The sequence below is a fragment of the Balaenoptera physalus genome, assembly GCF_965194825.1.
Source record: "Balaenoptera physalus genome assembly, chromosome: 19".
In the NCBI taxonomy this organism is placed as follows: Eukaryota; Metazoa; Chordata; class Mammalia; order Artiodactyla; family Balaenopteridae; genus Balaenoptera; species Balaenoptera physalus.
In genome coordinates this window covers 16,991,493-17,017,529 of record NC_138900.1, presented here as the reverse complement: position 1 = coordinate 17,017,529, position 26,037 = coordinate 16,991,493, and the positions used below count along the sequence as shown (strand labels likewise).

The window sequence follows — 26,037 nt, the reverse complement described above, 5'->3', positions numbered from 1 at the left end:
ATGTTTCCTCTAGTTAAAATCCTAGAACAGGGTGGGCTTGGAATAGGAACAAGGAACGGAAGCAGGAAGGGGAGGAGCAGGCACCCCTCCCAGTCTTGGTGCGCGCCGCGCCCCCTACCCTCCCGGTACCTGGGAGGGGACGCGCGGGCCCGACGCGCCCAGACCGGCGAGATGGCGCCTTTGGCCCGCCGCCTTTTCTGTGGGCGGCTGAGCTCCTGCCCGGCCACCCCGGGCTGGGGCACGGTCGTCTTCGTGTGGCTCTTTCTCGGCACCTTGTGCACAGGTACGGAGAGCGGGGCCCCTGGTGCCGCGGAACGGCGGGAGGGCACTGTAGAAGGGCGATGGATGGAGTTCTACACTGCCCAGGAGGCGGGAGAACTGGGGGAGGGGGAGCGCAGAGACTAAGACCTCCTGATCCCCAAGGTCTCCGGAGATCCCTTGTGTGCCAGAGAGGAATGCCCTATACGTGCCTGAGAGCGCTCCCCCGCCCTTGTTCAGGGATAACAGGAAATGAAACTCCCGGGACAGCGAATCCGGGAGCGGCAAGGAGAATGGGACCCTTTGTGGGGTAGGGGTGAAGGACCACCGATCACTGGGAAAGGCCGGGATGAGGGATCGGTAGCCCGCCGAGATTTCTAAGTCTTGGGGTAACGGGGAGAAGGCACTTGAGGGTTGGAGTAGACGATTCCCAGGGGGAGAGATCAAGAAACAGCGCCCAGGCATTGGGTGGGTGCGGTATTGGAAACTCCCCACCCCCCAACCCAACCACGTCCGAAGTATCTGTGCGTAAGAGTCTGGTGGAAGGGACTCACGGACTTGTCTGGAAACCATCTTCTGCTGTATCTGATGTTTGTTTGGGTGAGGGTATCAGAGGTACTTTATTTTTCAGCAAGCGCTTTTGGCGTGTTCATTTGAGATGGTTTTGGGTGGGGTGAGGTGGGAGGCTGGTGGAGACATTACAGGGGGGCTTTAACTGTTGTATGCAAAGCAGTCCAAACAACTCCAAAATCCCCCCCTCCAAATTCACAGAACCTGGAGTAACTTGGAACACTTGGTGGTTGTTTTTGAAGGGGGGGCCTTGAGCACTGTGGGCTTTGTGGGGGGCCATTTGGGCTTGCCTGTACAGGCCACAGAGAGGCCCTTTCCATGACAGAATGGCCAAGGGAAGAGGGGGCTGGGGCGGTTCAGAGGCCACACTCTGGGAAGAGGGGTGGACAGGATGTTCCAAGGCATCTGGCCATGTGACCTTGCACCGGCCACTTCAGCCCCCTGGGTCTATAAAACGGGCATGATTATCGGAGCCACCTCACCGGTCTTGGGGATTAAGGAACAATGTGTGCCAGGTGCTCTGTAAAACCGTACACTTGTAAATGTCAAGCTGGTGACAAGTAATGTCACTCCTTCCTGCTGAAGCACCTCCTTGAGCTCACAGCGGTCCCTCTACTGACTCTCCTTGTCCTCAGCCCCTGCCGGCGCCATCCAGGTGACTGTGTCACAACCCTACCATGTGGTGATTCTATTCCAACCCGTGACCCTGCCCTGCACCTACCAGTCGACCACGACCCCCACGGCGCCCATCGTGATCTGGAAGTACAAGTCTTTCTGCCGGGACCGCATCGCTGATGCCTTCTCCCCAGCCAGTGTTGACAACCAGCTCAACGCCCAGCTGGCGGCTGGTAACCCGGGCTACAACCCCTATGTGGAGTGCCAGGACAGCGTGCGCACCGTCAGGGTTGTGGCCACCAAACAGGGCAATGCCGTGACCCTGGGAGACTACTACCAGGGCCGGAGGATCACCATCACAGGAAGTACGTGGGGTGGGGAGGGGGGAAAGGCAGGGGATGGGCTGGGGCTGGTTTGGGTGGTGGCGCCGGCTTCCTCATGCCCAACCTGGAGTCCCCACCTGGAAGCTCGTCAGCACCAGTGTCTGAAAGGATTGACAGAGGGAGGGATCCTTCCTTCTACCCATCCGTCCATCCCTTTATTTAACAGCAAAGATTTATTGAGCACCTAACATATACCAGGCACCGTTTGAGGCCTTGGATATACAGCAGTAGACAAAATCATCAAATCCCGTCCCTCTTGGAGCTTGAATTCCAGTGAGGGAGACAAATAAGATAAACACAACACATACTATCAAGTGCTTGAAGATAAAGAAAAGTGGGTAATGGAGAGAGAGGCAGGGGTTCTATAATAATACTAGTAATATCAGCAATAATAAGTAGAATTTATATAAGTAACAACTCATAAAGAGCCTCCTGTGTGCTAGGCTGTAATCCAGGTTGACATGGATTAACTCATTTAGACCACAGTAATTGAGTGGGTAGATTCTGTTATTGTCATTTTACAAAGACCCAGAGAGGTAAAGTGACTTGCACAAGGTCACACAGCTGGTGGGATTCTAAGTCAGACACTTTGGGTCTAGTCTTCAAGCTAGTAACCCCTTTGCTTGCCCAGGGCGTTCAGCAAAGAACTCACTGAGGAGGTAACAGGAGTGAACCGAAGGGGTGAGGGATTTTAATGGAGAAAGCCCACAACTTGCCAGGTGCTTTATGCCCACATTTTACATTCAGGACAGCTGAGGCACAGAGAGATCAAGTAGCTTGTCTTGGTGCACAGCCAGTAAAGGGCTAGAGCTGGGATTTGAACTCAGGCAGCACTGAGAACCCTTGTCCTTCACAAGAATGCTAGCTGCTGATAGGAGGTGCCTGTTGGAACCAGGTAAAGGGCAGTGGGGAAGCCGTTCATTCATTCATCCATTTATTTGGTATTTATGGGACATCTTCTAAGTGCCAGAAGCTATGGTAACCAGTGCTGGGGCTACAGGGGTGATCAGGTCAGCCAAGATCCCTGTCCTCAAGGAGGTGATGTTCTCGTGGGATGAGACAGGCAACAAACAAGCAGATAAAGAAAGAGTAAGAGAATTTCAGAGTGTGCTGCAAAGTGCTACAAAGAAAACAGACCTGGGTGATATGTGATCATGACTCGGAGCTCACCCCTTAAAACCGCTGCAAATGTGATTTGAAGAGGAACTGGGACTGCGCCCTAAAGAATCTAGCCGGCAGAGAGGAGGGTGATGGGCAGCAGTGGGTGAGGGACGAAGGCTCACCTGCTTCAACAAGGATTAGAGTTTCAATCATGGGCCTGGGGGCAGAGGAGGGAAGGGGGCATCCCTTTGCAGACTCCAAGAGACCAGGCCTTGGAGCACAGTCCTTCCCACCCTCTGTCTAGACCACGGGCAGGGACCCAGCGTGTCAGTCTTGTTTTGGGGAGGGACTGGCCCTGCTGGCTCTGAATTTCCATGGGCAGCGAGCCCGAAGCATCCTGCTGTTCTTGTGGATAAACGGCTTCTTGCGGGTTCAACCTGTGTAGGCCCCTACCCCATAATCCAGGGACTTCTCCAGCCTGGACCAGGTTATGACCGGACAGCCCTGTCAGGACGGCTCCAGCCCTGAGAGTGCCCTTGAAGGCTGGCTGGAATTGTGCCCCGTTTGCTGAGTCCAGAACTCAAGTGACCTTCAGGCTCTATCTGGGGCAGATTCTTCCTGCTCCAGAGGCCCCACAGGCCCAGGTCTTTCAAGTTGCCTTGACCTGGGCCCATGTTTGATATAGGCCATGATTTGTAAACATCCATTGTGCGTATGTCCTTTCAGGAAGCCCAGTAGCCATGGGAGCTTCCTCCATTTCAGCTTTGAGGATGGAGAAAAGCAGAGTTCCCTTTGGAATTCCTAGGGTCACCAATGGCCCAGGTTTTAAAAGTGAAAGTCGTCCTGGGAAAACCAGAGCTGTGTCCCTCAGCTTTGGTGGGTCCCGCTTCCCCTTCCGTTCTTCCTTCCTTTGGGTGATGTGGGTGCCTGGATTGGGGCCCTGTTTCTACCTCTTCAGGCTGCTTGGGGCCCATATGCCCCCCACTCAGTAGCGCTGGACCTGAGAGCTCATGGGACCCTCCTGAGATCACCAGGGCCGCCTCTGCTGTGTGCACATGAGGAACCAGAGGCCCAGGGAGGTGGAGGAAAGCCCAGCTCCTGTTCCCAATTGGAGACCCGGCATTTTCTCCTTGCACCTAAAACAGTTAGAGCAATGCCCAGCCCAGGTGATGTCAGGACCAGACATAGACTGGGAACAGGGTGCGCCTTGCAGGAAGGAGGTGGGCCCAGGCCTTAGAACTGATCAAAAGAAGCCGGAAAGTGGTATTTTTCATGGGTTTTGAAAACATTGTGCAGGCCAAACAAAACGCATTGAGACCCAGATCCGGCCCACTGGAGCCCAGAGTTTAGCTTCTGGCCTAGGAGCTCTTGCTGGCCTAGGGGTTGCCTTCCCGCCCACCTCTGGCTTTGGGTGGGGCCCTGCTTTTGGGTTCTGGTTTTGGAGAGGCATTTTTAGAGTTTGATTTAAAGGTACAAGTGGAAAAAATGATGGGCCAAGAGGGTGTTATGGAGAATCTGGAGGATTTGGGAGAATGTAGGTTAGAGTTTTAGGATGATTCCATGAAAGAACATATGCAGAGGGACCCAGCACATAGTAAGAGATCAATAGCTGGGGGCTGGATACGTGACCACGAAGGGGAGTATCTGCGCCCAAGGTCACCCTACCTTTCGGGTCACTTAAACTCCGCACAGTCCCCACCTCTACAACAGAGGCACTTCCTGTCTGCCTTCTGTACTGCTTACCACCATCTGATCCTCGATATGTTTAAATTTTTTATTTGTCTCTCTTTGCCAGTTAGGATCTGAGCCATGTAAGGGCAGGGGTTCATACCTGTCCTCTATAGCAGTGGTTCTCAAACGTGTGGGTCTTAGGGCGGGTCTTAGGGCCTCTTTACACTCTTAATTACTGAGGTCCTCAAAGAGCTTTGTTTTTACAGCTAGAAAACTGAGAAGATAAAAAAAAATTTTTAATTGATGATAATAAACTCTATAGATTAGTATAAATAACATACTTTTATGAAAAAATAACCGTATTTTCCAAATGAAAAACTTTAATGAAAATGTATGGCATTGCTTTTCTATTTTTGCACATCTCCTTAAAGTCTGGCTGAATAGAAGCTGGATTCTCAAAGCTGCTTCTGCATTCAATGTATTGTGATAACACACACATGTAGCCCCTGGAAAGCTCCACACTACACTCATGAGATTAAGTGAAAAAGGCAAATATCTTACTATTATTATGAAAATAACTTTGACCTCAGGGATCCCCTGCAAAGGTCTTGGGGAACCCCAGGTCCCACAGATCACACTTTGAGAACTGTTGCTCTTTAGTACACCAGGTGCCTCATTTACTCCCTGGAACATCATCAGATGCATTCAGTAATCGTGTGTCACATATCGAATGACTGTATCAAGCGCCTATTCGAATATAGCCACGTGCCCGGAACACTAAGGAAGGTCAGCATGAGGAGGGAAGGGGTTCATTTCCAGATCCTGGCCAGGCCCTGGGGGACTCAGCAGTGACCAAGACAGACCAGGTTCTGCTTGCCTGGAGCCCGCTTTCTCCTGGGGATGGGATCATGGCCAGTCAGCCCCTAAGCTGGCTGATATAATTAGGCAGAGTCTGGCAGGGGAGCTGTGCCAGCAGGATGGAACCAGCCCTCTGAGGGTCTGAGAACACAGAGCCAGGCAGAGGGACAGCAGGAGCGCAGGCTGAGGCAGTTGTGAGCCCAGCACGTGGGGGGACAGTGAGGCGGCCAGTGTGTCTGGAGTCTCGTGAGTGAAGGACAGTGGGAGGGATGAGGCTGGGTTGGCGACCAGTGGCCGTGTCACTGCACGGGCCTTGTGAGCCAGGGTAAGGCGTTTGGAATGGTGTAGATAGACCTTGAGAGGAGGCTTTTCTATGGATGTGAGGTCTTCCTTCCAAAGAATGAAGGAGGCTCCGGTTCTTTCATTCCTTTGGCAATTGACTGATGCCCAGGTGCTGTGGACTGGGCCGCACGCAGTGGCTGCCCTCGGAACTGTCCTGGGGAAGGGCAGGGGGTCCGTGGGGCAAGGTGGTAGGCAGGTCCGAGGGAGCCAGAGAGCCAGAGCAGCTGGGGAGAAAGGCTGTGGGCCTCTGGGGGTGTTGTCTCTGGCCTGTTCCTACCTCCTGTCCTCCAGGGGCCTAAGGTGGAGTGGCCCCGAGAGCCCCACCTCACACCCTGTCCCGCCCTGGTCCCTGGTGAATGGCTGGAGGGATTTAACTAATTAGGGCCTGAGGAGCAGAGAGGAAACCGGATGTGCGGAAACTCTTTTCTGGTGTAATTAACAGGCTCCTTGCCCGGGACTGCTTCACGGAGCGTCCCCAAGCCCTGGGCCTGACCTGGAAGCGGCTGGAGGACGAGGGAACTGGTCTAAGTGTCTCCCTCACATCCCCGCCTTCTCATGCCTGGGCGGCTCCTGATTCCTGGAATCTGGCCTGTTTATCTTTGCCTCCTTATCCAGGACCCAGGCCCCTGGGTCTGCACTAGGCTCCGTGGTGGGTCGTGTCCGGGAGTCGACTTTTGCTTTGGGACGCGGGACAGCCTGAAGTGCTGGCTCTGGAGTCAGACCGTCCCAGCCCCGCCACCCTGGTTTTTGCCACGGTTGTACGGCTCATCAGTAATTTCACCAGACCTCTTTTCTCTACAAGACAGGGAAGATAACAGCGCCACCTGACAGCCTTCTCGAAATTCCCCGCGTTAAGTGTTCAGAACCGAGCCTAAGAGGTCGCGCGCCCTTGGTATGAGTGATTCAATTTTCACTCGTCCGTCTGCAGCCCCCTTCCCCACGTGCTCATGGCGGGGGCTGCAGGCATCAGGCACCCCTCCCCCGAGGTGCCCTCACACGTCTCCTCCTGACGCAGATGCTGACCTGACCTTTGACCAGACGGCTTGGGGGGACAGCGGTGTGTACTACTGCTCTGTGGTCTCAGCCCAGGACCTCCAGGGGAACAACGAGGCCTTCGCAGAGCTCATCGTCCTCGGTGAGTGGGCTGGGCCCTGAGGGACGGGGTCGGGGGCTTCTTCTGCCACTGCTGTGTCTCTGCTCTCTGCCCTCCGGCTCACTCTCTGGGCTCTGTTGCCTGCTCTGTTCTCCCCTCACAGCACCACCAGTCACTTGGGCTTATTTGTACCCTGCACCCCAGGCAGGGTAGGGACCCCTCGCCCGCTGCAACATTTCAGATAAGCCAGAGCCAAACCAAGAGTGGAGAGAAATGGGGACTCTACCTCTTCCCAGTCTCAGTTTTTAAAAATACAGAAATGGTTAGAGTTGATGGGCAGCGAGCGAGGAGGGTTGATGGCGTATGTGATGGAGAGGAGGCTTCTGCCCCACCCCCAGGGCCACCTCTCACCCCGGAGTCCCTTGCCAGAGCGCGGGAACCTGGCCCTCTGCCCTGCTGGGATGGCACTGCGTGGCTTGCATGGTTAGTGCTCCCCTTAAGCTCGGCTGCCTCTACAAGCTCAGGGGCAGGCTGGGGTACCCGCCAGCAGCCCCCGCCCGGCTGTGAGGCCCCCCCCCCCGCCATGTGTGGAAGGGATGCTGCCGTCAGCCAGACGCTCTGTTCTCAGCGGACACATACAGTCTCGCGTGGTGTGTGCTGTATGTGAGATGCTGCCAGGTCGCACGTTGCCATCATCCCATGCGTGATGCAAGGTAACGCATGTGTGAACGAGCACATGATGGGGGAGCACGCTCCAGGGTGCTCAGATCATGCAACAGAGTTCATGTCTGGGTGACAGAATGCATGCACCAGGGACCCAGAGAACTCTGTGTGTTCTTTGGTAAAATGCACAGTCTACATCAGCATGTCTCAAGTTTAGTCGCAGGACCCACTTACACTCTAAAAGATTATTGAGGATCTCAAAGAAGTTTTAAGTTTTTGTGGGTTATATTTATAGTTGTTTAACATATTAGAAATTGAATCTGGCACACAAGCACACAGTCCTTTACCATTAGAGCAAATGACATCATCACATGTGATGGAACCTGTGGAAAGCTCCCCTGCCTGCACCTCTACTGGTGAAGGAGAGTGAGAAGGGCAAACAATGGCTTAGTGTTATCAGTAGAGCGGCTTGGCCTCCCAGACAGGACCACACTTTGAGAACCGCTGGTTTACATGCTAGAACCTTCTCCTAGGGGCATGTGGCATGGGGTGCTGAGCTCTGGATAGAGCTTTGTTGGTGTACAGGCGGGTGTGCAGATGTCCCTGAGATACAGCACTCGCGGGGCACAGAGTGCCGGGCGGCACCTAAAGGAGGCACTAGCTATGCCATGAAACTTGCGTAGGGGACCCTGGTGGGCAGAGAACCAGGGCCATACTGTGACTTTTATGGGTTGTAGGCACTTTCGCCTTCAAGGGCCTCTTCCTCTGGATTAAAAAAAAAAATTATATTTTATGATTGTGTTGTTGTTATAAAGACAAGTCATTGTTACATATTCAGTATTGTCATATTGTTTTCTTCAGATTTTAAAATAAAACATTTTCATGGGCCCTAGCATAACATGCCTCTTGTGCCTGGGGGAACAGGGACTGCCCCACTCACCTGGGATGGAACCCTTTGGGGCGATAGGACCCATGTGTGTGGAAGAGATGGAGTCCCAAACTGAGGTCGATCCTTCAGAACCCATGGGATATATCCTGGAACCCTTCTGGGCAATAGAATCCCCCGTGGCGGGAGAGAGTGAGTGAATTATGTGATGGAAATCTGGAAAACAGCACCCATGTAGGATGGGGGGATGGGGGCAGGAACCACATGCTAGGACCCTCCTAGTCCACCGACCCCACCTCTTCTGCAGGGCATACCTCCACCCTGATGACCCCGGAGCTGGGCTTCAGGGCAGGGGCAGCATAATCTGTCTCTCTTTTGTCCCTCCAGGCAGGACCTCTGGGGTGGCTGAGCTCTTACCCGGTTTTCAGGCGGGGCCCATGGAAGGTAGGGGGGGTGGAGTCCCCCATGCACCACTTACCGCTTCAGTCCAAGTATTCTTCCCCACCCTAAACGCCACTCACTCAGACCCCACTAATAATGCCGCCTGACTCCGGCTCTGCGGCATCTAGTGACCTGGCTCTGGGCTGTGGGCTGGGCTGGGCTGGCTGACGAGGGGCCTGGGGTGTAGGCAGGGGGCTCCTGTGACTGGTGCCTGCAGTGCTCTTCTGGGGGTCGGGATCTGGGCAGCTGGCTCTCTGTCCCCTCTCAAGGCTACAGCCTATCTTGCTCCGGCCGGGTCGCCTTGCGTTCACTGCCTTGTCCAGATGAGCCTGGGGAGAGTTCCCTAACTTTGGGGCCGGCCTGGGTTGTAGAGGAGCGGGCGTCCCTCTGCAGCTGCGCGCCAGCCCCTGGTGTGGAGACTCCAGCGAGGGCTGCAGCTTCCCGGAGAGCTGTGCAGACGGCCCCTGCCCCACCCTCACTCCGCATGGCCCCCGCTGCCCGCATCCCTGTCCCCTCCCTGGCCTCCCAGCTCAGGGCCTGCTCTTGTCTCTCCGCAGACTGGCTGTTCGTGGTCGTGGTCTGCCTGGCTGCCTTCCTCGTCTTCCTCCTGCTGGGCATCTGCTGGTGTCAGTGCTGCCCCCACACCTGCTGCTGTTACGTCAGGTGCCCCTGCTGCCCCGAAAAGTGCTGCTGCCCAGAGGCCCGTAAGTGCCCCTCGCCCCTCGCGTGTCCGCCCCCGCCCGGCCTCCCTCCTGGGCCCAAGGAGAGGACGTGGCCGTCTGCCTGCCTCCCGGGACGGTGCCACTCACCGGTCTGGAGGTTTCTGGCCCTGAGGCACGTGGGTTCTCAGCTCCCTGACCCGCCTCCCCTTGCATTGGAAGGCAAAGTCTTAACCACCGGACCACCAGGGAAGTCCTGGTCTGGAGGTTTTGAGGGGAGCAATTTGGGAGAAAGTGGGCCAAGGAGGACCTGCTGTTTTAGATGATCATTTACATACTTCAGCTCTTCACTTATTTTTTACTTTTCATTTATTTTGAGTCTTTCCTTTTGAAAGTATAATTTATGCACGTGGTTAAAAAAAAAAAAAAAATTCAAATAGTACAAAACATTATTCACCGGAAAGTAAAACTCCCTTTAAAAACGAAATCTTGGGGACTTCCCTGGCGGTCCAATGGTTAAGACTTCACGCTTCCACTGCCGGGGGCACATGTTTGATCCCTGGTTGGGGAACTAAGATCTCACATGACACGCGGGATGGCCAAAAAAATAAAAAATAAAAACAAAATCTAAGTGAAAAAGGTGAGAAACCAAACGAGGTTTACAGCCCCAGCAAATTTAAGCATCTTTTAACAACCCACATCCACACAAGCACTCCGGATTTCCCACGGATGCCGTTTCAGGACACATCCGGCGCCTCAGAGTGGGTACCTGCAGGCCTGGGATTAGACGTGGGACCAGAGATGGAGGGAGAAGCAGCAAACAAAACAGGGGTGGAAAGGAAGAGAGAGTCTCCCTCCTCCAGCTGCCCCGTTCCCCTTCCTCAGGGACCTCAGCACTGCCGGTTCCCTGGTTGCCTTCCAGAGAGCATCTGGGTGAACCGGCACCTGTGCACTCAAGTTGTTGGGAAGTTCGCATGACGATTTTCATCAACTCTGACGTGGAAGTTTACACTGGCTACTTTCTTATATTCAGACATATTTGCTCTCTTGTTCCTTGTATTGAAAGTGGGCCATGAAAGCACACTTCCCGACTAGTTCTTAGTGCGGGCACCTCACCTTTTCCTTCATCATTGTCAAGTTCACCATATCTTTAGTTGATGAACAGATGATATTGGTAGATAGAAATAAATAACTTTACGTGTTAGGAGCACCTAGACTATGGGAGACCAAAAGAGGGACAGACCTGCCCCTCTCCTGGCACCTGCTGATTTCTAGGCCAAGGTGGTGGAAAGAATTACCCATGTAGCTCAGATGGCTGTGTGTTGGCATCCTTATATTTAAGGTTTCCACGTGCCATAACTCCAGTGTAATATGGTCCAGGTAAAATCATAGGCAGTTGTTGCAAGCTTGGGCAGGTGGAGGTTTAAGGCCTGGCTGGACACCTTACCTGTTGGGAAGCCCAGTGAATGACCTCCCCTCTCAGCCCCCGTTTCCTCCTCTGTAAAATGGGGCCATGGTAGAGCCCGCTGTACAGGGTGAGTTGGGATCCGGTGACCCGGTGTGTCCCGCATTAACTGCGGGGCTTGGCCTACATAGAGTGTTCCCCGCCCACTAGCTGTTGGACATTGCTGCTGTCAGCGTTGGTAAATCAGAGCCCTGCCACTCACACCATGTGACCTCAGACGAGCCGCTGGTTTCCTTCTCTGCAAGGGTCCCGCCGTCACGGGGGCGTCGTGAGCATCAAGGGAGCACTGTGAATGCAGGCCCAGCACGGGGCCGCGTCTCAGTCCATGCTGGCTAACTTTACGGTCACTGAACTCAGCGGTGGGCAACCTGCTTCATCGCGGCCCTGAATAAAGAAATCCACTGCTCTCTGGAGGCCCGTGCTGGCCATCCCCTCTCCCTCTCATCATTTTTAGTGAGAGCTTCTTGCTTACTGCTTGGGCGGTGGGTGTTGGTCATTTCACAGGTCGGGTGGAATCCCCAAGGGCTGCAAACAAGTTTGCAGTTACCCCACTAATTAAGGCTGAGACCAGGACTGCAAATGCCAGTCCCAGGGCCCCATTTCCTCCATCCTGAGACCCTGTTACCCCAAACCGAGGTCCCATTAACTCCCTGCCGGAGGCCCTGTTGTTTCTGTCACAGCCACAGTCCTGCTGAGCTGTCCTGGAGCAGCATCTCCCACAGTTAAATATAAAAGGGCACATCAGCTGAGCCGCTGAAGGGCTTCTTCGGGGCTGGGTGGGGTGGGGCTGAGCACTGAGCCTTCTGCTTCCCAACTGAATCAGAGGTGAAGGGAGCTTTCTGAGCCCATCTCCCCACTCCATCTTCCTGCTGGAGTCCCAGGGAGGAAGTGACTTGCCCAGGCCCGTGACTTTTGCCTCAAAGCAGCCACCAGAACCCAGCCTCTTGCCTGGGGAGGAAGGTGGCAGGGAGAGGAGGAAGATTTGCCCTTGAGCTGTCAAGCCTAGAACCAGGCGGGGGCGGGGTGGGTGCAGCCCCCAAGTGGGAAACACTACAGGAGACGCTGTGCCGCTTGGCTGAGGCGAGTGAACGCTGAGGCTCCCAAGCTCCTGCCTCAGACTGAGTCCCATCACATTTGGGTCTGCAAGACCCTGTGGGGAGGACCGAGCAGGCGTGAGAGGGGAGCAGGCATGGGATTCCCCCCGCAAGATGATCCATTTTTCTAGAGCAAGGGCTCAGCTGCCAAAGGGAATACTTGTTTTCCGGCTTGTGAGCTTTATCTATAGGGCGCCTCTGCCCCTGTTGCTCTGTAGGAATGTAGGTCCAGGGTGGCCGCACCTTGTGATAAGCTGGCAGGAGAGTTTGATGTAAAACCTTGTCAGATGTTGGCAAACCATCGAACTGTCAAACAAAACATACTGGCCTACCAGATCAGGGCCGCCGGCTGCCGGCTGCCAATATGCACCCCCATCCTGAAACTTCTGTGAGGAATGGCACAGGAGGTGTGTATTCAATGAAGCTGATGTCCCCTAACCTCAGGGACCCTGCAGAAACCAACCAAGCACCTAGGGAAGCTCCTCAGCCCGGGGAGGGGGGGGGGGACGGGGGGAGGTGGGGTGGGAAGAAGGCATGTGGCCCCTGGGGGCCTTCTCATGCTATGTGTGTCCTCCCCAGTGTATGCTGCAGGCAAAGCTGCCACCTCAGGCGTCCCAAGCATCTACGCCCCCAGCACCTATGCCCACCTCTCCCTTGCCAAGACCCCGCCGCCCCCAGCCATGATTCCCATGGGCCCTCTGTACAACGGGTACTCTGGAGACTTCGACAGGAATAGCTCAGGTGAGGTCGGGGGGAGCCAGGAGCAGCTGGGGCAGGGGGTAGGCTGGATATTTGGCCATTAAGGGGTCTGGGGCTGGAAGGGGGGATTGGGGGCAGAGGAGAGGGGGCTGGGAGTGCAGGGTTTTGCTCCTGACAGCCAGTCTCCCCCAGTTGGTGGCCACAGCTCCCAGGTACCCCTGCTTCGTGACACAGACAGCAACGTGACCTCTGGTGAGAACCAATCCTTATGAGGTTGGACATGCCTGTAGGGGAGGGGGCTTGGTCAGCATCCAACCTCCCAAACTGATCATCTCCAACTCCTGTCCCTAGAAATCCGTAGTGGCTATAGGATTCAGGCCAACCAGCAGGACGACTCCATGCGGGTCCTGTACTACATGGAGAAGGAGCTGGCCAACTTTGACTCTTCTCGACCTGGTCCCCCAAATGGCCGTGTAGAGCGAGGTGAGGAGCCTTGGGGTCTGAGGGATTCTTGTGGGGGTTGGGGGAAACATATCTCCCTGATACCTGCTCCAAATCCTGGACACAATCCCTCATTCCCTACCATGGCCACAGTGAAGTGAAGTGTATGATCATCACTAAACGGATGAAAAGCCTAGGGCCCCCTTGAGAGTATATGAGCCAAGTGGGTGACACTGCTGGACCACAGGGCTCCTGACATTAGGTCCTGACCTCCTCCCACCAGTGACACCTTCCTTCCCACAGCCATGAGTGAAGTCACCTCCCTCCATGAGGACGACTGGAGATCCCGGCCTTCCCGGGGCCCTGCCCTCACCCCGATCCGGGACGAGGAATGGGGTCACCACTCCCCCCGGAGTTCGAGGAGGTGGGAACAAGAGCCCCCCCTGGACCGGCCAGGGAGTGGCTGGGGGGCCGGGCGGCCCCGAGCCCGTTCTGTGGATGCTCTAGATGACCTCGCCCGGCCCGGCTCCGCTGAATCAGGGAGGTCTCCCCCAAGTAGTGGGAGGAGAGGCCGGGCCCGTGCACCCCCCCGAAGCCGCAGCCGTGATGACCTCTACGACTACGACCAAGACCAAGACGACTCAAGGCACTTCCCACACTCCCGGGATCCCTACTATGATGACTTCAGGTCTAGAGGCCGCCCTCATGCGGACCCTAGGGCCCGCTACCACCCCTCCCGGGACCTTCCAGATGATGGCTCCAGGTCTGGGGACCCCCAATATGATGGGCAGCTACTAGAAGAGGCCTTGAGGAAAAAGGGGCCAGCGGAGAGAAGGAGACCTTACAGGGAGGAAGAAGAGGAAGCCTACCACCCTCCGGCGCCTCCCCCTTACTCTGAGACTGACTCCCAGGCCTCACGGGAGCGGAGGCTTAAGAAGGTGAGTGGACGGCCCTACCTGGCTCTAAGAGCCTTCCTGGACCCTCTTCTCCAGTCCTCCCCAGCTCACATCCTTCTTTCTTTTTCCCTTGCAGAACTTGGGCCTGAGTCGGGAAAGTTTAGTCGTCTGATCTCAACGTTTTGTATGTAACTTTTGTACTTTTTTTAAAATTTGAGGAACTATTGATGATCTTCTCCTAAGACTAATAAAACTTATGATCACAAGTCCTAAGTCTGGAGGGAAGCGTTTGTTTTGCTGCGCGAGGTGGGGAGCCCGGACAGCTGCTGTGTGTGTCTGCAGAAGGCCGCATGTCCAGTTCTCTCTTGGGACTTGCGTCCTGATCCAGGAGGAAAGGACCGGCTCTGCCTTCTCCGTCTCTCGGCGGCCAAGAATACGTGCCCCACGCTGGCTCCGCCCCGCCCAGACGTGCGCGCCCCCGGCCCCGCCCAGACGTGCGCATGCGCCTCGGGCCCCCGCCTTCGCGCACCTCCGCGCGGCCGCCGGGGGCGCGCGTGCGCGCTCCTCTTCCCATCCACCCTTCCCCCCCGACCTACTTTTCTGTCTCCGAACCCAGCCGCCTGCCTCGTTCCCGGCGACCAAAGCCCCTCCTCCGGGTTCCCCGGCGTTCCATCCGGGCCCGCGTACCACTCGGGCAGCCCGCCGGCGGGTGCCGGGGCGGCGGCCGCGGAGGCAGCGGCGGCTGCGACCTCGCGCCCCGCCGACACCCGGGCCCGCGCGCCCGCCCTCCATCGGAGACAGACAGCGCGCGCGCTCCCCGGGGGCTGCCCTCCCCCCGCGCGCGTCGGCCTCGGGCTCGCGCCGCCGCCGCCGCGCGCGCGCGCAGCTCAAGTAAAGGAGGAAAAAAAAGGGGGAAAAAATAGAAAGCGGCGGTGGCTGCAGCAGCGATCCGCCGCCGCACTGGGCCAGGCCGGGCGGCGGACGCGCGAGCCGGCGACCCAGGGGAGAGGCTGCGGCCATCCAGGGCGGGCCGGGTTAAAAAATAAAGTCGCGGCGGCGGCGGCTACTCAGGGAAGGAGGCCCGAGGGCCGCGTAGAGCGGGCGGGGGGCGGCTGCGCTGCGTCCCGGAGCCTAGAGCCGCCGGGAGCCGGCCGGCGGGCGAGAGGGCGGAGGCGGCTGCAGGAGCAGCGGCGGCGGCGGCGGCGGCGGCGGCATCTCCTCCTCACATGACCCCACTGTTTGTCCCCGTGATCAGCGCGAGCGGCTCCCGTGTCTCCTCCGTCCCCTCCTGCCGCGCGGCGTGAGCGCCGGGCTCGGGGCCCCCCCGGCCGCCCGCCCCCTCCCCTCCCTCCCTCCCTCCCCTCCCCTCCCCCCCGGGCCCGGCGCCCCCCCCGCCCCCACCCCCCCATGGACATGCTGGACCCGGGTCTGGATCCCGCTGCCTCGGCTACCGCTGCTGCTGCCGCCGCCAGGTAAGGGAGCCCGGCCGGTCCGCGCCCCCGCGCGCCCTGGCCCCGGCCTTTCGGCCTGGCGGCCGGGCCGCCATGATCCCGAGCGGCCGCCGGGCCCAGCTCAAAATGGAGGCCGCGAGGGAGGGAGGACCCGCGCGAATATCCCTGGCCCCCGGACCTGGCGGTGCCGCAGCCCCAGACTGGAGCGGGCGGGATGGGGGCCCTGCACCTGGGCGAAGGGGCGGGGGCGCGGGCAACCTTGACTCTCTCTTCTTCCCGTCCTCCCCGCAGTCACGACAAGGGACCCGAGGCAGAGGAGGGCGTCGAGCTGCAGGAAGGTGAGTGGTCGCGGGGCCCACCGGGGCCGCGACCTGCGCCCGGGAGGGCACTGGGAGCGCCCTGGCCCGCGCCACCTCTGACCATCCCCCCTACCCTCCTCCGACCGCAGGCGGGGACGGCCCTGGGGCGGAGGAGCAGACGGCGGTGGCCATCGCCAGCGTCCAGCAGGCGGCGTTCGGCGACCACAACATCCAGTACCAATTCCGCACAGAGAATAATGGAGGACAGGTGAGTCTGCGGGCCCGGAGACCGGCGGGCAAGTGGAGGGTTGAGCCCCGGGTAGAGTGGGCGGACTGGGAGGGGCTCGGACCTGGCCCCTACCCGGGCCCCAGCGCGGGTCTTCCTTCTCTGCCGCCCCCTGCAGGTGACATACCGCGTAGTCCAGGTGACTGATGGTCAGCTGGACGGCCAGGGCGACACAGCAGGCGCCGTCAGCGTTGTGTCTACGGCTGCCTTCGCGGGGGGGCAGCAGGCTGTGACCCAGGTGGGTGTGGATGGGGCCACCCAGCGCCCCGGCCCCGCTGCTGCCTCTGTGCCCCCAGGTCCCGCAGCGCCCTTCCCACTGGTAGGTGCCCAGCAACCCCTGGGGGGATGGAGAAGGGACACTGACTCTGTTCTTGGGGAGCCCCAGGGGGTGGGGCACGTGGGACCAAGATGCTGCCTTCAGGCCCTCAGGTGGAATCTCTGTTCTGCACCGTGAAACGTGGGGCAAAACCTTTGGAACCTCTTTTTTTTTTTTTTTTTGTGAAAGGGGGATCACGGTAACAGGAAAGTCTCTAAGAGTTAAAAGTGGGTCAGTTCACTAAGTGATTGCTGAGTATCTGTCGAGTTCCAGGGCTGTGAGACACAGGGCAGAGTGGCACACACAGAGGGGTTCCCCACTCTCCCTAGAGAATGCAGTAAACATCAAATATGGCAACTAGGGGATGGATTGGGGAACAAAGATGGCTAAGGGTGGCCTCTGTCCTCCTACTCCCTAGGCTGTAATCCAAAATCCCTTCAGCAATGGTGGCAGCCCGGCAGCTGAGGCTGTCAGTGGGGAGGCACGATTTGCCTATTTCCCAGCGTCCAGTGTGGGAGATACCACGGCTGTGTCCGTACAGACCACAGACCAGAGCTTGCAGGCTGGAGGTAAAGGAAGGAAGGGGCCAGGGCGGAAGGCAGGGGAGGCAACAGGCCTAGCAGGGAGGGAAGCTCCCCCAGCCAGTTCCGACTCTGTCCCCAGTTTTAGCACTAACCCCTACTTTTCCTGCAGGCCAGTTCTATGTCATGATGACGCCCCAGGACGTGCTTCAGACAGGAACGCAGAGGACAATTGCACCCCGGACACACCCCTACTCCCCGTATGTGCAGGAGACCTGGTCCCAGGAGTAGGGGACACTGGGAGGGCCTGGTGTGGGGGCCCAAGGAAGGGAATGTGTTTCTGGAATCGGAGCCAGGCAGTTGAGTACACGGCAGGCAGTTGGTATATTTTTTGGTTGGTTTTTGTTTCTTTGGTTTAAGTAAAGAAAATACCACATTCTCTCTTTCTCTCTCTCCCTTTCTTTCTTTTTCTCTTTCTCTCTCTGCATATGGATATGTACTGCAGAGATCATATTGAAGTCTGACTCCTCAATAAACGTTTGGACCAATGGGCTGGAGGTAACATGCGCCTATTTTTTCTATTCTCTTTTAGGAAAATCGACGGAACCAGGACACCACGGGATGAGAGAAGGAGAGCTCAGCATAATGAAGGTGAGGTCAGGGTGGAGCTGCTGGGCCTCACGGGCACAGCCTGGCCCGGTGCTTGGAGTCGCAGATCAGCAGGCATGCGACAAGTGCGTGAGAGGTGCTTGTCGAATGCTGGAAAAGCGGAAGTGTGGAGGTTCACTGTCAGGAGCAAGCAGGCAGGAGGCGTGAGCTGCAGCGTGTTTATCAGCCTGGCTAGTGACTTTGAATTAATTACTAATATTTTAAATGGCAAGTTGCACATTCGTGTATGGATTTCTTGCTCCTCTTGGAAAGTTGGGTTGGTCTGGCTCGCCTGGACCTGCCTTCCCACGAAGCAGCTGTTTTGCTCAAGCCCCCCATGCCCCTGCCAGCCTAGCTTCCAGAAGTAGTTCTGGTCTGAGAAAGAGCACATCTGAAGATGAAACTGCAAGAAGTCCATGTCTCTGGCTGAGGCCAGAGCATGTCCAGGGGAATGCTTCCACCCAAATAGCCATCATTCAGCAGATATTTCCTGAAGGGGGATACTAAGCTGGGCAGTACGTGCCCCGTGCCAGGTCTGGGGCCTAGTTTGGAGTGTCCAGGAAGCTCAAGAGTAGTTCAGGCTGTTTGACTGAACACTGGCTGGGGGATCAGGTGACGTTTCCCCCAGGGAGGTGGCCTTTGGGAGTGCCTGTCCAGCAGAGGGAAGCACAGGAAAGCAGGGTGGAGTGAGGTTGCTTCGTGGGTGCTGGTTTGGTTAAAGCAGAGGTTCTATGTGGAGTGCTTGGGAGGAGAGAGTTGGGAGGGTCAAGGAAGGCCTTGAACGTCAGGGTGAGGGCCTGAGAGTCCTAAAGGTGTTTGATTGAGGGGTGGGCTTACGCGGCTGTGATCTAAGCTGCTCAGTGAGTTCAGGCATTCATTCAGCACGTACGTACTGTGTGCCAGCCCCTGTTCTAGGCCTCAGATACAGCTGCAGATAATGGAACAGACACCTTGGCTTTCACAGGGTGTTCATTCTGGTGGGAGAGACAGAAACTACAGAAAGCTACAATAAGACGTCAGGGAACATAAGTCATGTGTCACGTGAAGGAAGATGAGCCCGGGTAAGGAGATGGAGGGTTATGGCGGCAGTGTGCTCTGTAGGCCTCTCTAGAAGTGACGCTTGAGCAGGGGCCTGAATGGGAAGAGTCCCAGGCCGCGAGGGACAAGCAAGTGCAAACACCCAGGCCTGGGCTGGAACAGACTTGGTGTGTCTGAAGAAGAGCAGGTTTCAGGAAAGATAAGAGGAAGTTGGTGGAGTCGTGGGTGGCCTGGCCAGGGCCAGATCACGTGGGGCCTTGTCAGAGGCCCTCCCAGGGTCCCCATTCCTAGATCTTTATTCTGCTTCGAGGGGAAGTAAGCAGAGGGATTGTGTGTGGAGGCTGGATGGTGAGGGTGATGGGGCACCAGAGGCTAGGGAAACAAGAGGTGACTGCAGCTGTGGGCCTCAGACAGGGCGGGTCCTGAACGGGGCTCGTGGGGGCCCGAGCTGTGGGGCAGAAGAGCACAAGGTGCAGAATCAGGATTTCGTGAATCTGGCTTTCTTGATGGGGTCAGGTTCATTTAAAGGGAAGGGGTGAGTGTGAGCTTGGTTTTGGGTGTGACGGGTTGCAGGGGTCTCCAGCTGGCTACCTGGGCAGTCCTGGCTCTACTGCGTACTGGTCGTATGACTTTAGGCTGGTTCTTAACCTCTGCGCCTGTTTAGTCCTCTTAAGAATGCGTTCACACGACTACCCCAGAGGCTCATAGTGAGGGTGCAGCACGTTGAGTCGTGAGCCCCCAGCAGGGTGGTGTGCCATCTGGTAAGACTGCAGCTAACGACTCTCTCAGGAGACCAGCCAGCCACCCTCCACCCTACTCTCACTCTGCCTGTCACTGGATTAATCCAGCTCCGAAGTCTTGACTCCTCCTCATCCTGTAAAAATCAGTCTCGCTCGTGACCTTGCCCTTACCCTCCAGCTGTGGCCTGCCCACTCTCTCCTAACCTGCAGAGTGTTTGACCCACCCTCTGCCTGGCCTCCCTATACCCTTGGCAGTCTGGCTCATTTCTCTATCAAAATGGCTCTATTTAAGGTCACTCCTGATGACCTCATTGCCAAATCCACTGGCTTCCTTTCCCGTCTGCGCTCCAAGCATCTGACCCTGCCCGTTTCCCTCCTTTCGGGAATGTTCCTTTCTGCTCTACCTGCTCTGATTCTCCTTTCCAGCCTGCTCCTGAGAGCAGGGCTTCCCAGTCACGGCTGTCCTCACGAGGTGCTGAATGGGTAGGTCGGAGGGGGAGCTTGCGAGTCTGTGTTTCAACAAGTTCCCCAGGTGACTCTTCACAATGGGCGAGGTTTGGAAAGTGCTTTGGCTGTTAGTGTTTCTTGAGGTCCAGCCCCTTCTTCTAGCGGTCTCAGGAGGGTGAAACATCAGGCCCAGGGATGGTCAGTATCCCCGAGACCCTATCCCCGGTTGTCGGTGTTTGTCGTTTCTCCCGGGAGAGCGTCTGCGAGCTTTATCCGGAAAAGTATGTGATTCCAAAAAGGAGAGACTGCCCGCTAATGTCCTCCCAGGGCTTCCCCCGCCCCCTGCACTGCACAAAGCTGTCTTTCTGCTCCATCTCTCTGGAGCCCCTCTGCACCCATATTTTGAAGTGCCCATTCAAAATCTCCATTTCTGGTTGTCCTTGAAACACCTCACACTCAACTTGTCCAAGACAGAACCTTCTGTCCCTCCTTCCCAAAGCCTCCCTTTTCCAGAGCAGCAAAAGGCACACCTGTCATGATTACCCCAGCCAGACTTGAGAGCCAGGCCACTTCAACTCTGCCCTCTTCTTTCCTCACATCCACAGGCCCTGAGACGCTGTGCCGAAGTGGACCTCAAATCAGCTCTGTCTCCTTTTTCCCTCTCTCCCACATTTCTTGGTGCCACAGGGGCCCATCTCTGGGCCGCAGATGCTTCAGGGGCCTGAGGGAGTCAGGATACTTGGTGTGGCAGAAAGGGGAGTGGTGATCCCTGTGGAGAACTGGGGTCTGCGTGTCTGTCCTGCCTGAAGGGTGGCCTCATGGTGCCAGCCATCGCTGCTGTGTCAGAATTTGGGCCCACTGCTGCCAGAACCTCTGAGAAGCCAGAAATCCAGGTCCTTATATCAAGTCTGATTTTTGAGTTGCTGTTTTTATTTCATCGGTTTCCACTTGTACTGTTACTAATTTATTTTTTCTGCTTAATTTGGGTTTAATCTGCTGGGGGTTTTCCCCCAGCCTCTTAAGATGACTTTAAGCCTTTCTTTTTTCTCAATTTAAGCCTTTACAGTTGCAAATTTCAGTCCAATGCTGCTTTAGCTATATCCCATTTGGATAGGTTGTGCTTTCTTGTCATTCAATTAAAAATATTTCTAGTTTTCCTTATGATTTCTTCTTTGATCCATGGGTTATTTGGAAGTGTGTTGTTTAACTTACAAATGTTTATGGAGTTTCTGGCTATCTTTTTGTTACTGATTTTTAAGTGAGTTTTGTTGTGGTCAGAGAACATATTCTATGTATATAATTTCAGTTATTTGAAGTTCGTTGAGACTTACTTTTACAGCCCCAAATATGGTGTATTTTGGTGAAAGTTTCTGTGTGTGCTTGAAAAGACAGTGTATCTGCTGCTGTGTGTGGAGTGTTCCGTCAGTGGTAGCTAGGTCAGGTTGGCTGACAGTGTTCAGGTTTTCTATCCTCATTTTTTTATCTACTTGTCCTGTCAATTGCTGAGGAGTGTTGATGTCTTACATTTGTGGATTTGCCCATTTCTCCCATTAGTCCTGGCAGATTCTGCTTCTAAATCGTGTTTTAAACGGTGTATAGGTGTGACTTAAGCCTTCTGAGGAATGGACATGGCCTTGGTTTTGACTGGTCTTCCTCCATTTCAATTGTGCCGAAGTGGTCTTCCCAAGCCACAGGCCTGACCACATTGCCAAGAAAGGCCCTAGACTCGAGGGCCTAGACCCCTAGGGGAAGAGAAGACAAGGTCCAGACCTGCTAGCAGGGCATTCAGGGCTTCACAACCTGTTTCTACAATCTATTCCTGCCACCCTGCGCCACCCCCCGCACCCTCCAAGGTGTTTCCATATCACCGTTTCTGGGTTTCTTGATGCCTGTCTGCCTGATGTCCTTCCTCTCAGAAACCAGCCCAAATGTTTCCTTTCTAAATCCTTCTCTGAAGATATACCCCACCTCACTCTATGCAGAATGCATCGTTCCACCCTGGCGTTCCCCAGGCCCTCGGTACAGTCTTCAGTTATAACACACAGTCCTGTGGCGTCGGTGTCTCGTGTTCACGTGCATGTCACGCTGGTGCTGTGAGTGCCAGCAGGACAGAGGTTGAGTCCGCCGTGGACTTCAGCCTCGCGGAGTGCCCTGCACACAGTAGGGCAGGCAGTAAGTTTTGAAGAAGCAAATGCGAACTGCTGTCCCCCGCGGCTTGAAGTGAGGAGTGTGTGGGGGATGCGGCTGCAGCGCGGTGCCCGGGCTCAAGAATGCCGGGCTGCGGGAGGGTAGCGGAAGGAACCGAGCAGCCATCCCCTCTCGAGCTCCTCAGCTGGACCCCTAGAATGGAGCGCGCTGCTGAGGGACGTGGTGGGCGGTGCTGCCAGGCCTGGGCGGACCCTTAGCTCCACTGCTGTTTTGGGCCACAGAGTCCCCAAAGACCGTAAGACAGGGTCGTCCTCGCTGGGAAGGTTCGCTCACCGCGGTAGTGATGGGGCCCAGGTCTGTGCCCTCGCTGACCCCGGGGCCAGGGTCAGGCAAAGCTCAATACTGGGCACCATTCTTACCGTGGTAGGGAGAGGTTTCGGCGGAAAGAGAGGAGAGTGAGGGAGGAAGCGAGTCCACGTGGGAGGGTGTTGTCACCGAGGCCAAAGTGGGGGGTACTTGGCAGGACCGGTCAGCAGCGAGTGGGCAAGAGCAAGTGCCCGGAGAAGACAGTTGGATGTGCCTGTTAGGGGCCAGGCCCATCCTTTGAGGGAGCAGCCGGGTCGAGGGGTGGGGCTGGCCTCCACGGAGGAAAGGAGTCAGGGGCATGCTTCTGGCTCACCCCATCTTTCTCACGCTCACCCAACCTCTCCCCCAGTCTCCCAGCCCTGAGAAAATACCCCTTTGCCCTCCTTGCCAGGTCCCACCTACAGTCCCCGCTCCTCTCTAGACACCACCTGCATTTGTCCGTGGGCTGCCCTGGCAGGGGGATGAGAGTGTGGGTGAGAGTCGCAGGGGCAGCTGGGCTTTCTTGTGTGTCCCCAGCAAGTGCCTAGTACGAAGGGCTGGGATAGCTTTGTTCAGTGAGCGCCAAACCAGGGGTCTCAGGCTGCCGCGCAGGCAGACCCCCGGCCGCCGTCATAGGTCGTGACAGGCCCGATGAGAAGGCAGGGCGAAGACACATCCGAGTCCTGCCTGAAGGGGGCAGCTTCCCCGCAACTCAGCAGACAGTGAGGTTGTGGTGTTTTATGAAATAAATCACAAATCTGGACTTTTCAAGTGAAATCTGCCAGTAGTTTGTCAAACCTGGTCTTCAAGAGAGGGTTCGTAGCGTTTCTTTCTGGGTGACCCAGTGCCCTGACGGGCCAGGCCCCTGAGAGCTGCAGTGCCAGCCGGGGAAGCTGAGACTTGCTGCGGGGGCCCTGGAAGAGGACTTCCAGTGGAGGTGAGACGTGGTCAGACCGTGATTTTAAAGATGAAAAGAGAAATGGGATCATGGGGCCCAGAGCTTTGGGGAGACCCGAGCACCGTGGAGAATCAAATGCAGGGGCCGTGGGGACTAGAGAGGGGTGCCCAGGTCCTGTGTAAAGGGCTCTGGCCCATTCTTGCCTGCCAAGAACACGTGCCCACTGTGGCCACAACTCCAGTTTTCAAAAGAGGCCAATTGTTAGGTGAAGTTTCCTAATTTTTAAATGTTGATTCAAATTTTTGAAAACGCGCTGGGCAGGTTAAACAAAGCGAACCCTGCAGCCCCCCAGCTGTCGATTCTGCCTTTAGGTACGTGTGGCACTTGAGGGTTCCTCTTGAGGAGCGACGTGGAGTGGGCTGGAGCCAGCTGCCTGGGTTCAGATCGGAGCCCCGCACTTGCTGGCGGTGTGACCTTGGGTGGCCTCGGCTCTCATGGCATCTGCCTTAGGAGGTGAATCGCCCGGCACAGAGGGAGTGCTGTGAACATAGCCTTGTTCTTGCTGTTCTTGCTGCAGTGGAGCGGAGGCGGAGGGACAAGATCAACAACTGGATCGTCCAGCTTTCAAAAATCATTCCAGATTGTAACGCAGATAATAGCAAGACAGGAGCGGTGAGTGCCCTCGGGCCCTCAGTGCTGTGGCGGGCCCGTCCCCCGACCCCCTTGAGCAGAGTCTGCCTGACCGCCAGAGGCGGGAGTCGTCCGGGGCTGAGCCGGTGGGCGGCGGCCGGTGCCCGCTGATGCTCATGCCCACCCCCCAGAGTAAAGGAGGGATCCTGTCGAAGGCCTGCGACTACATCCGGGAGCTGCGCCAGACCAACCAGCGCATGCAGGAGACCTTCAAGGAGGCCGAGCGGCTGCAGATGGACAATGAGCTCCTGAGGCAGCAGGTGAGCGGCAGGGCTGGGAGGGGGGCGGGGCGCACCCGGGAGCCCCAAGCCGCGGGGAGCCAGCCCTGGCTGCCTGTGCCCCGTCGTGTCTGGCAGATCGAGGAGCTGAAGAACGAGAACGCCGTGCTCCGCGCTCAGCTGCAGCAGCACAACCTGGAGATGGTGGGCGAGAGCGCCCGGCAGTGACGCCCTCCGCCCCTTGCGTGCGGCGGGGGCCGCCTCCGGGCCCCTGCCGTCCCTTTCCCCAGCCCTTAGCACAGAGAGGGACAGACGCCCCTCCCCCAGCTGCGTTTTTTTATAGTAGATTTTTAACAAAAAATGGGGAGAAATAATGCATTTCTGTGGATAAGCGCCCACTGCTCTCCTCAACTTGGAAACAATATCCTCCCTGCCCGTCTGTCTGTCTCCCTTCTCCCGGCCCCCACTCAGCCCTGGCACTTCTAGTGGTCTCACCTGGAGGCAAGAGGGAGGAGGACAGAGCCCCTGCCATACCCCACTGCCTCCTTGGACTCTAGAGGTACTGAGACAGGGTGCTTATGGGAAGGAGGGGAGCCTTTGGGGGGCCAGCCCTGGGGCCTGGACCTACGCAGGGAGGCCATGTCCCACCCCACCTCTTGTTTCTGGAACCCTGCTCCCCTTTGGGTGTGTGAGTGTGTTCTAATTTTCTTTATGGAAAAAATGGACAAAAAAATAGAGAGAGAGAGAGGTATTTAACTGCAATAAACTGGCCCCATGTGGCCCCGCCTTGTCTGTCTGTGTATCTGTCCATCTCAGGTGTGGGGAGGGAGTCTGGGGTCTGTGCAGGGCTCCTGAAGGCTGCGCCTCACTCTTGTGTTCGTGGCTGTGTGCTGGTCCCTGCCATCCGGTACCGCCTGGTACCCAGTCTGTTGGTTGTGTGGATGAAGGAATTAAGGAATGAATAGCCTCGTGGAGGCCCCAGGTGTTGCATATGTGGTGTGGGGGACAGGGGGAGCCAGGGTCAAGGACATGTCCCATGTGTTTGGAGGAGAGGCTGGGGTCTTCCGTGTCACCAGTTCCTAAACAGGACTGGCTCCTGGCCCTGCTCTTCTGGGCTGATGCCCTCCCCTCTGTACCAGCCAATGGTGGGGCCTGGCCTTGAGCCCCCCCACCCCCAGGGAGGGCAAATGGCCAGGAAGCCAGGCTTGGCCCGTCAGCCTGTCGCCTTGCACTGCAACTCTGGCGCCTGTGCTGTGACCCCTGCCCCTGGTTGATGATGAAACCTGGCCTGAGCTGAGATGCAGTGATGCCTGGCGGTGCTGGGGGTGCTGCCGTGTCTCCCCGTGCAACTCCCGCCGCTCCCAGCATCTAGGCCTGGCCACCTGACTGAGCTCGCCATGCCGCGCCCATCCCAGATGCCCCCAGCTGGTTTCTTCCTTCCAAGAGCCCTGTCTCCTTTCCTGGCCACCCCTCTGTCTGAGAGTGAGGTTGTGTGCAGCCGGAGGAGCCTAACGTAGAGTGAGTGGGGAGGCAAATGGCAGGGAACAGCGTTACTTCCCAAGGGCCCCCCATTTTTGTGCTTTTTGAGTGGGCCCTGGCAGCAGTTCGGGGCCAGGAAGAAGAGTTCATTCCTTGACAGCACCATCCCCAGGCTCGTAGGGTTAACACTGGATGGCCCTAGAGTGAGTCGGAGAGGGAAAATGGCCAAGAGGCCATCTCTGGAGTCAAGGTTTGCTGTTCCTCTGGGCCGTGTGCGCTCTAAGATGGTTCAGGTCGTGGGTAACAATGAGGTTGCTGCGGTCAGGCAGCCTCGGCTTAGCTCCCCTTCCCATGGTGGGCAGGGAGCCGGCCCTCCGA

The 26,037-nt window shown here is 56.8% G+C and overlaps 2 protein-coding genes and 1 long non-coding RNA gene across 14 annotated transcripts; 2 read left to right on the top strand and 1 right to left on the bottom strand.

Annotated features, from left to right (window-relative positions):
- On the top strand, positions 1-14,404 carry LSR (lipolysis stimulated lipoprotein receptor; the record flags this gene model as incomplete). Of its 2 annotated transcripts, XM_082437082.1 has the most annotated exons (10): positions 1-283; positions 1,464-1,808; positions 6,814-6,933; positions 8,828-8,884; positions 9,439-9,585; positions 12,679-12,840; positions 12,991-13,050; positions 13,150-13,281; positions 13,543-14,177; positions 14,272-14,404. In XM_082437082.1, the coding sequence occupies 10 exons, from the start codon at positions 1-3 to the stop codon at positions 14,305-14,307; spliced, it is 1,977 nt and encodes a 658-aa protein (XP_082293208.1). In that variant the 3' UTR covers positions 14,308-14,404. The 2 variants fall into 2 exon arrangements, with proteins under 2 accessions (XP_082293208.1, XP_082293207.1); XM_082437081.1 differs by lacking the exon at positions 8,828-8,884.
- LOC309648483 lies at positions 7,821-15,923 on the bottom strand. Of its 10 annotated transcripts, none has more exons than XR_014256680.1 (6): positions 14,732-14,867; positions 11,478-11,530; positions 9,691-11,389; positions 8,919-9,210; positions 8,495-8,656; positions 7,821-8,319 (listed from the first exon to the last, which is right to left on the bottom strand). It is a non-coding gene; the product is annotated as an uncharacterized lncRNA (long non-coding RNA). The 10 variants fall into 10 exon arrangements; XR_014256685.1 differs by lacking the exon at positions 11,478-11,530 and having other exon boundaries at positions 9,691-10,987; positions 11,208-11,389; positions 14,732-14,865; XR_014256687.1 differs by lacking the exon at positions 14,732-14,867 and adding an exon at positions 11,631-12,635.
- On the top strand, positions 15,051-24,972 carry USF2 (upstream transcription factor 2, c-fos interacting). 2 transcript variants are annotated; one of them, XM_082437085.1, is made up of 10 exons: positions 15,051-15,607; positions 15,878-15,924; positions 16,035-16,153; positions 16,290-16,409; positions 16,906-17,056; positions 17,181-17,268; positions 17,601-17,659; positions 23,850-23,944; positions 24,094-24,222; positions 24,319-24,972. In XM_082437085.1, exons 1-10 carry the CDS (start codon positions 15,543-15,545, stop codon positions 24,406-24,408), a joined length of 963 nt encoding a protein of 320 aa, XP_082293211.1. In that variant the 5' UTR covers positions 15,051-15,542; the 3' UTR covers positions 24,409-24,972. The 2 variants fall into 2 exon arrangements, with proteins under 2 accessions (XP_082293211.1, XP_082293210.1); XM_082437084.1 differs by having other exon boundaries at positions 16,290-16,490.
- Positions 24,973-26,037: the final 1,065 nt, after the last annotated feature.

Bases quoted from the DNA above. Each gene is read 5' to 3' on its own strand.
- USF2 (XM_082437084.1), top strand. From the start codon at position 15,543: ATGGACATGCTGGACCCGGGTCTGGATCCCGCTGCCTCGGCTACCGCT. The intron at 15,925-16,034 runs GTGAGTGGTCGC...CTCCGACCGCAG, and splicing joins GGGCGTCGAGCTGCAGGAAG to GCGGGGACGGCCCTGGGGCG. The intron at 24,223-24,318 runs GTGAGCGGCAGG...CGTGTCTGGCAG, and splicing joins ATGAGCTCCTGAGGCAGCAG to ATCGAGGAGCTGAAGAACGA.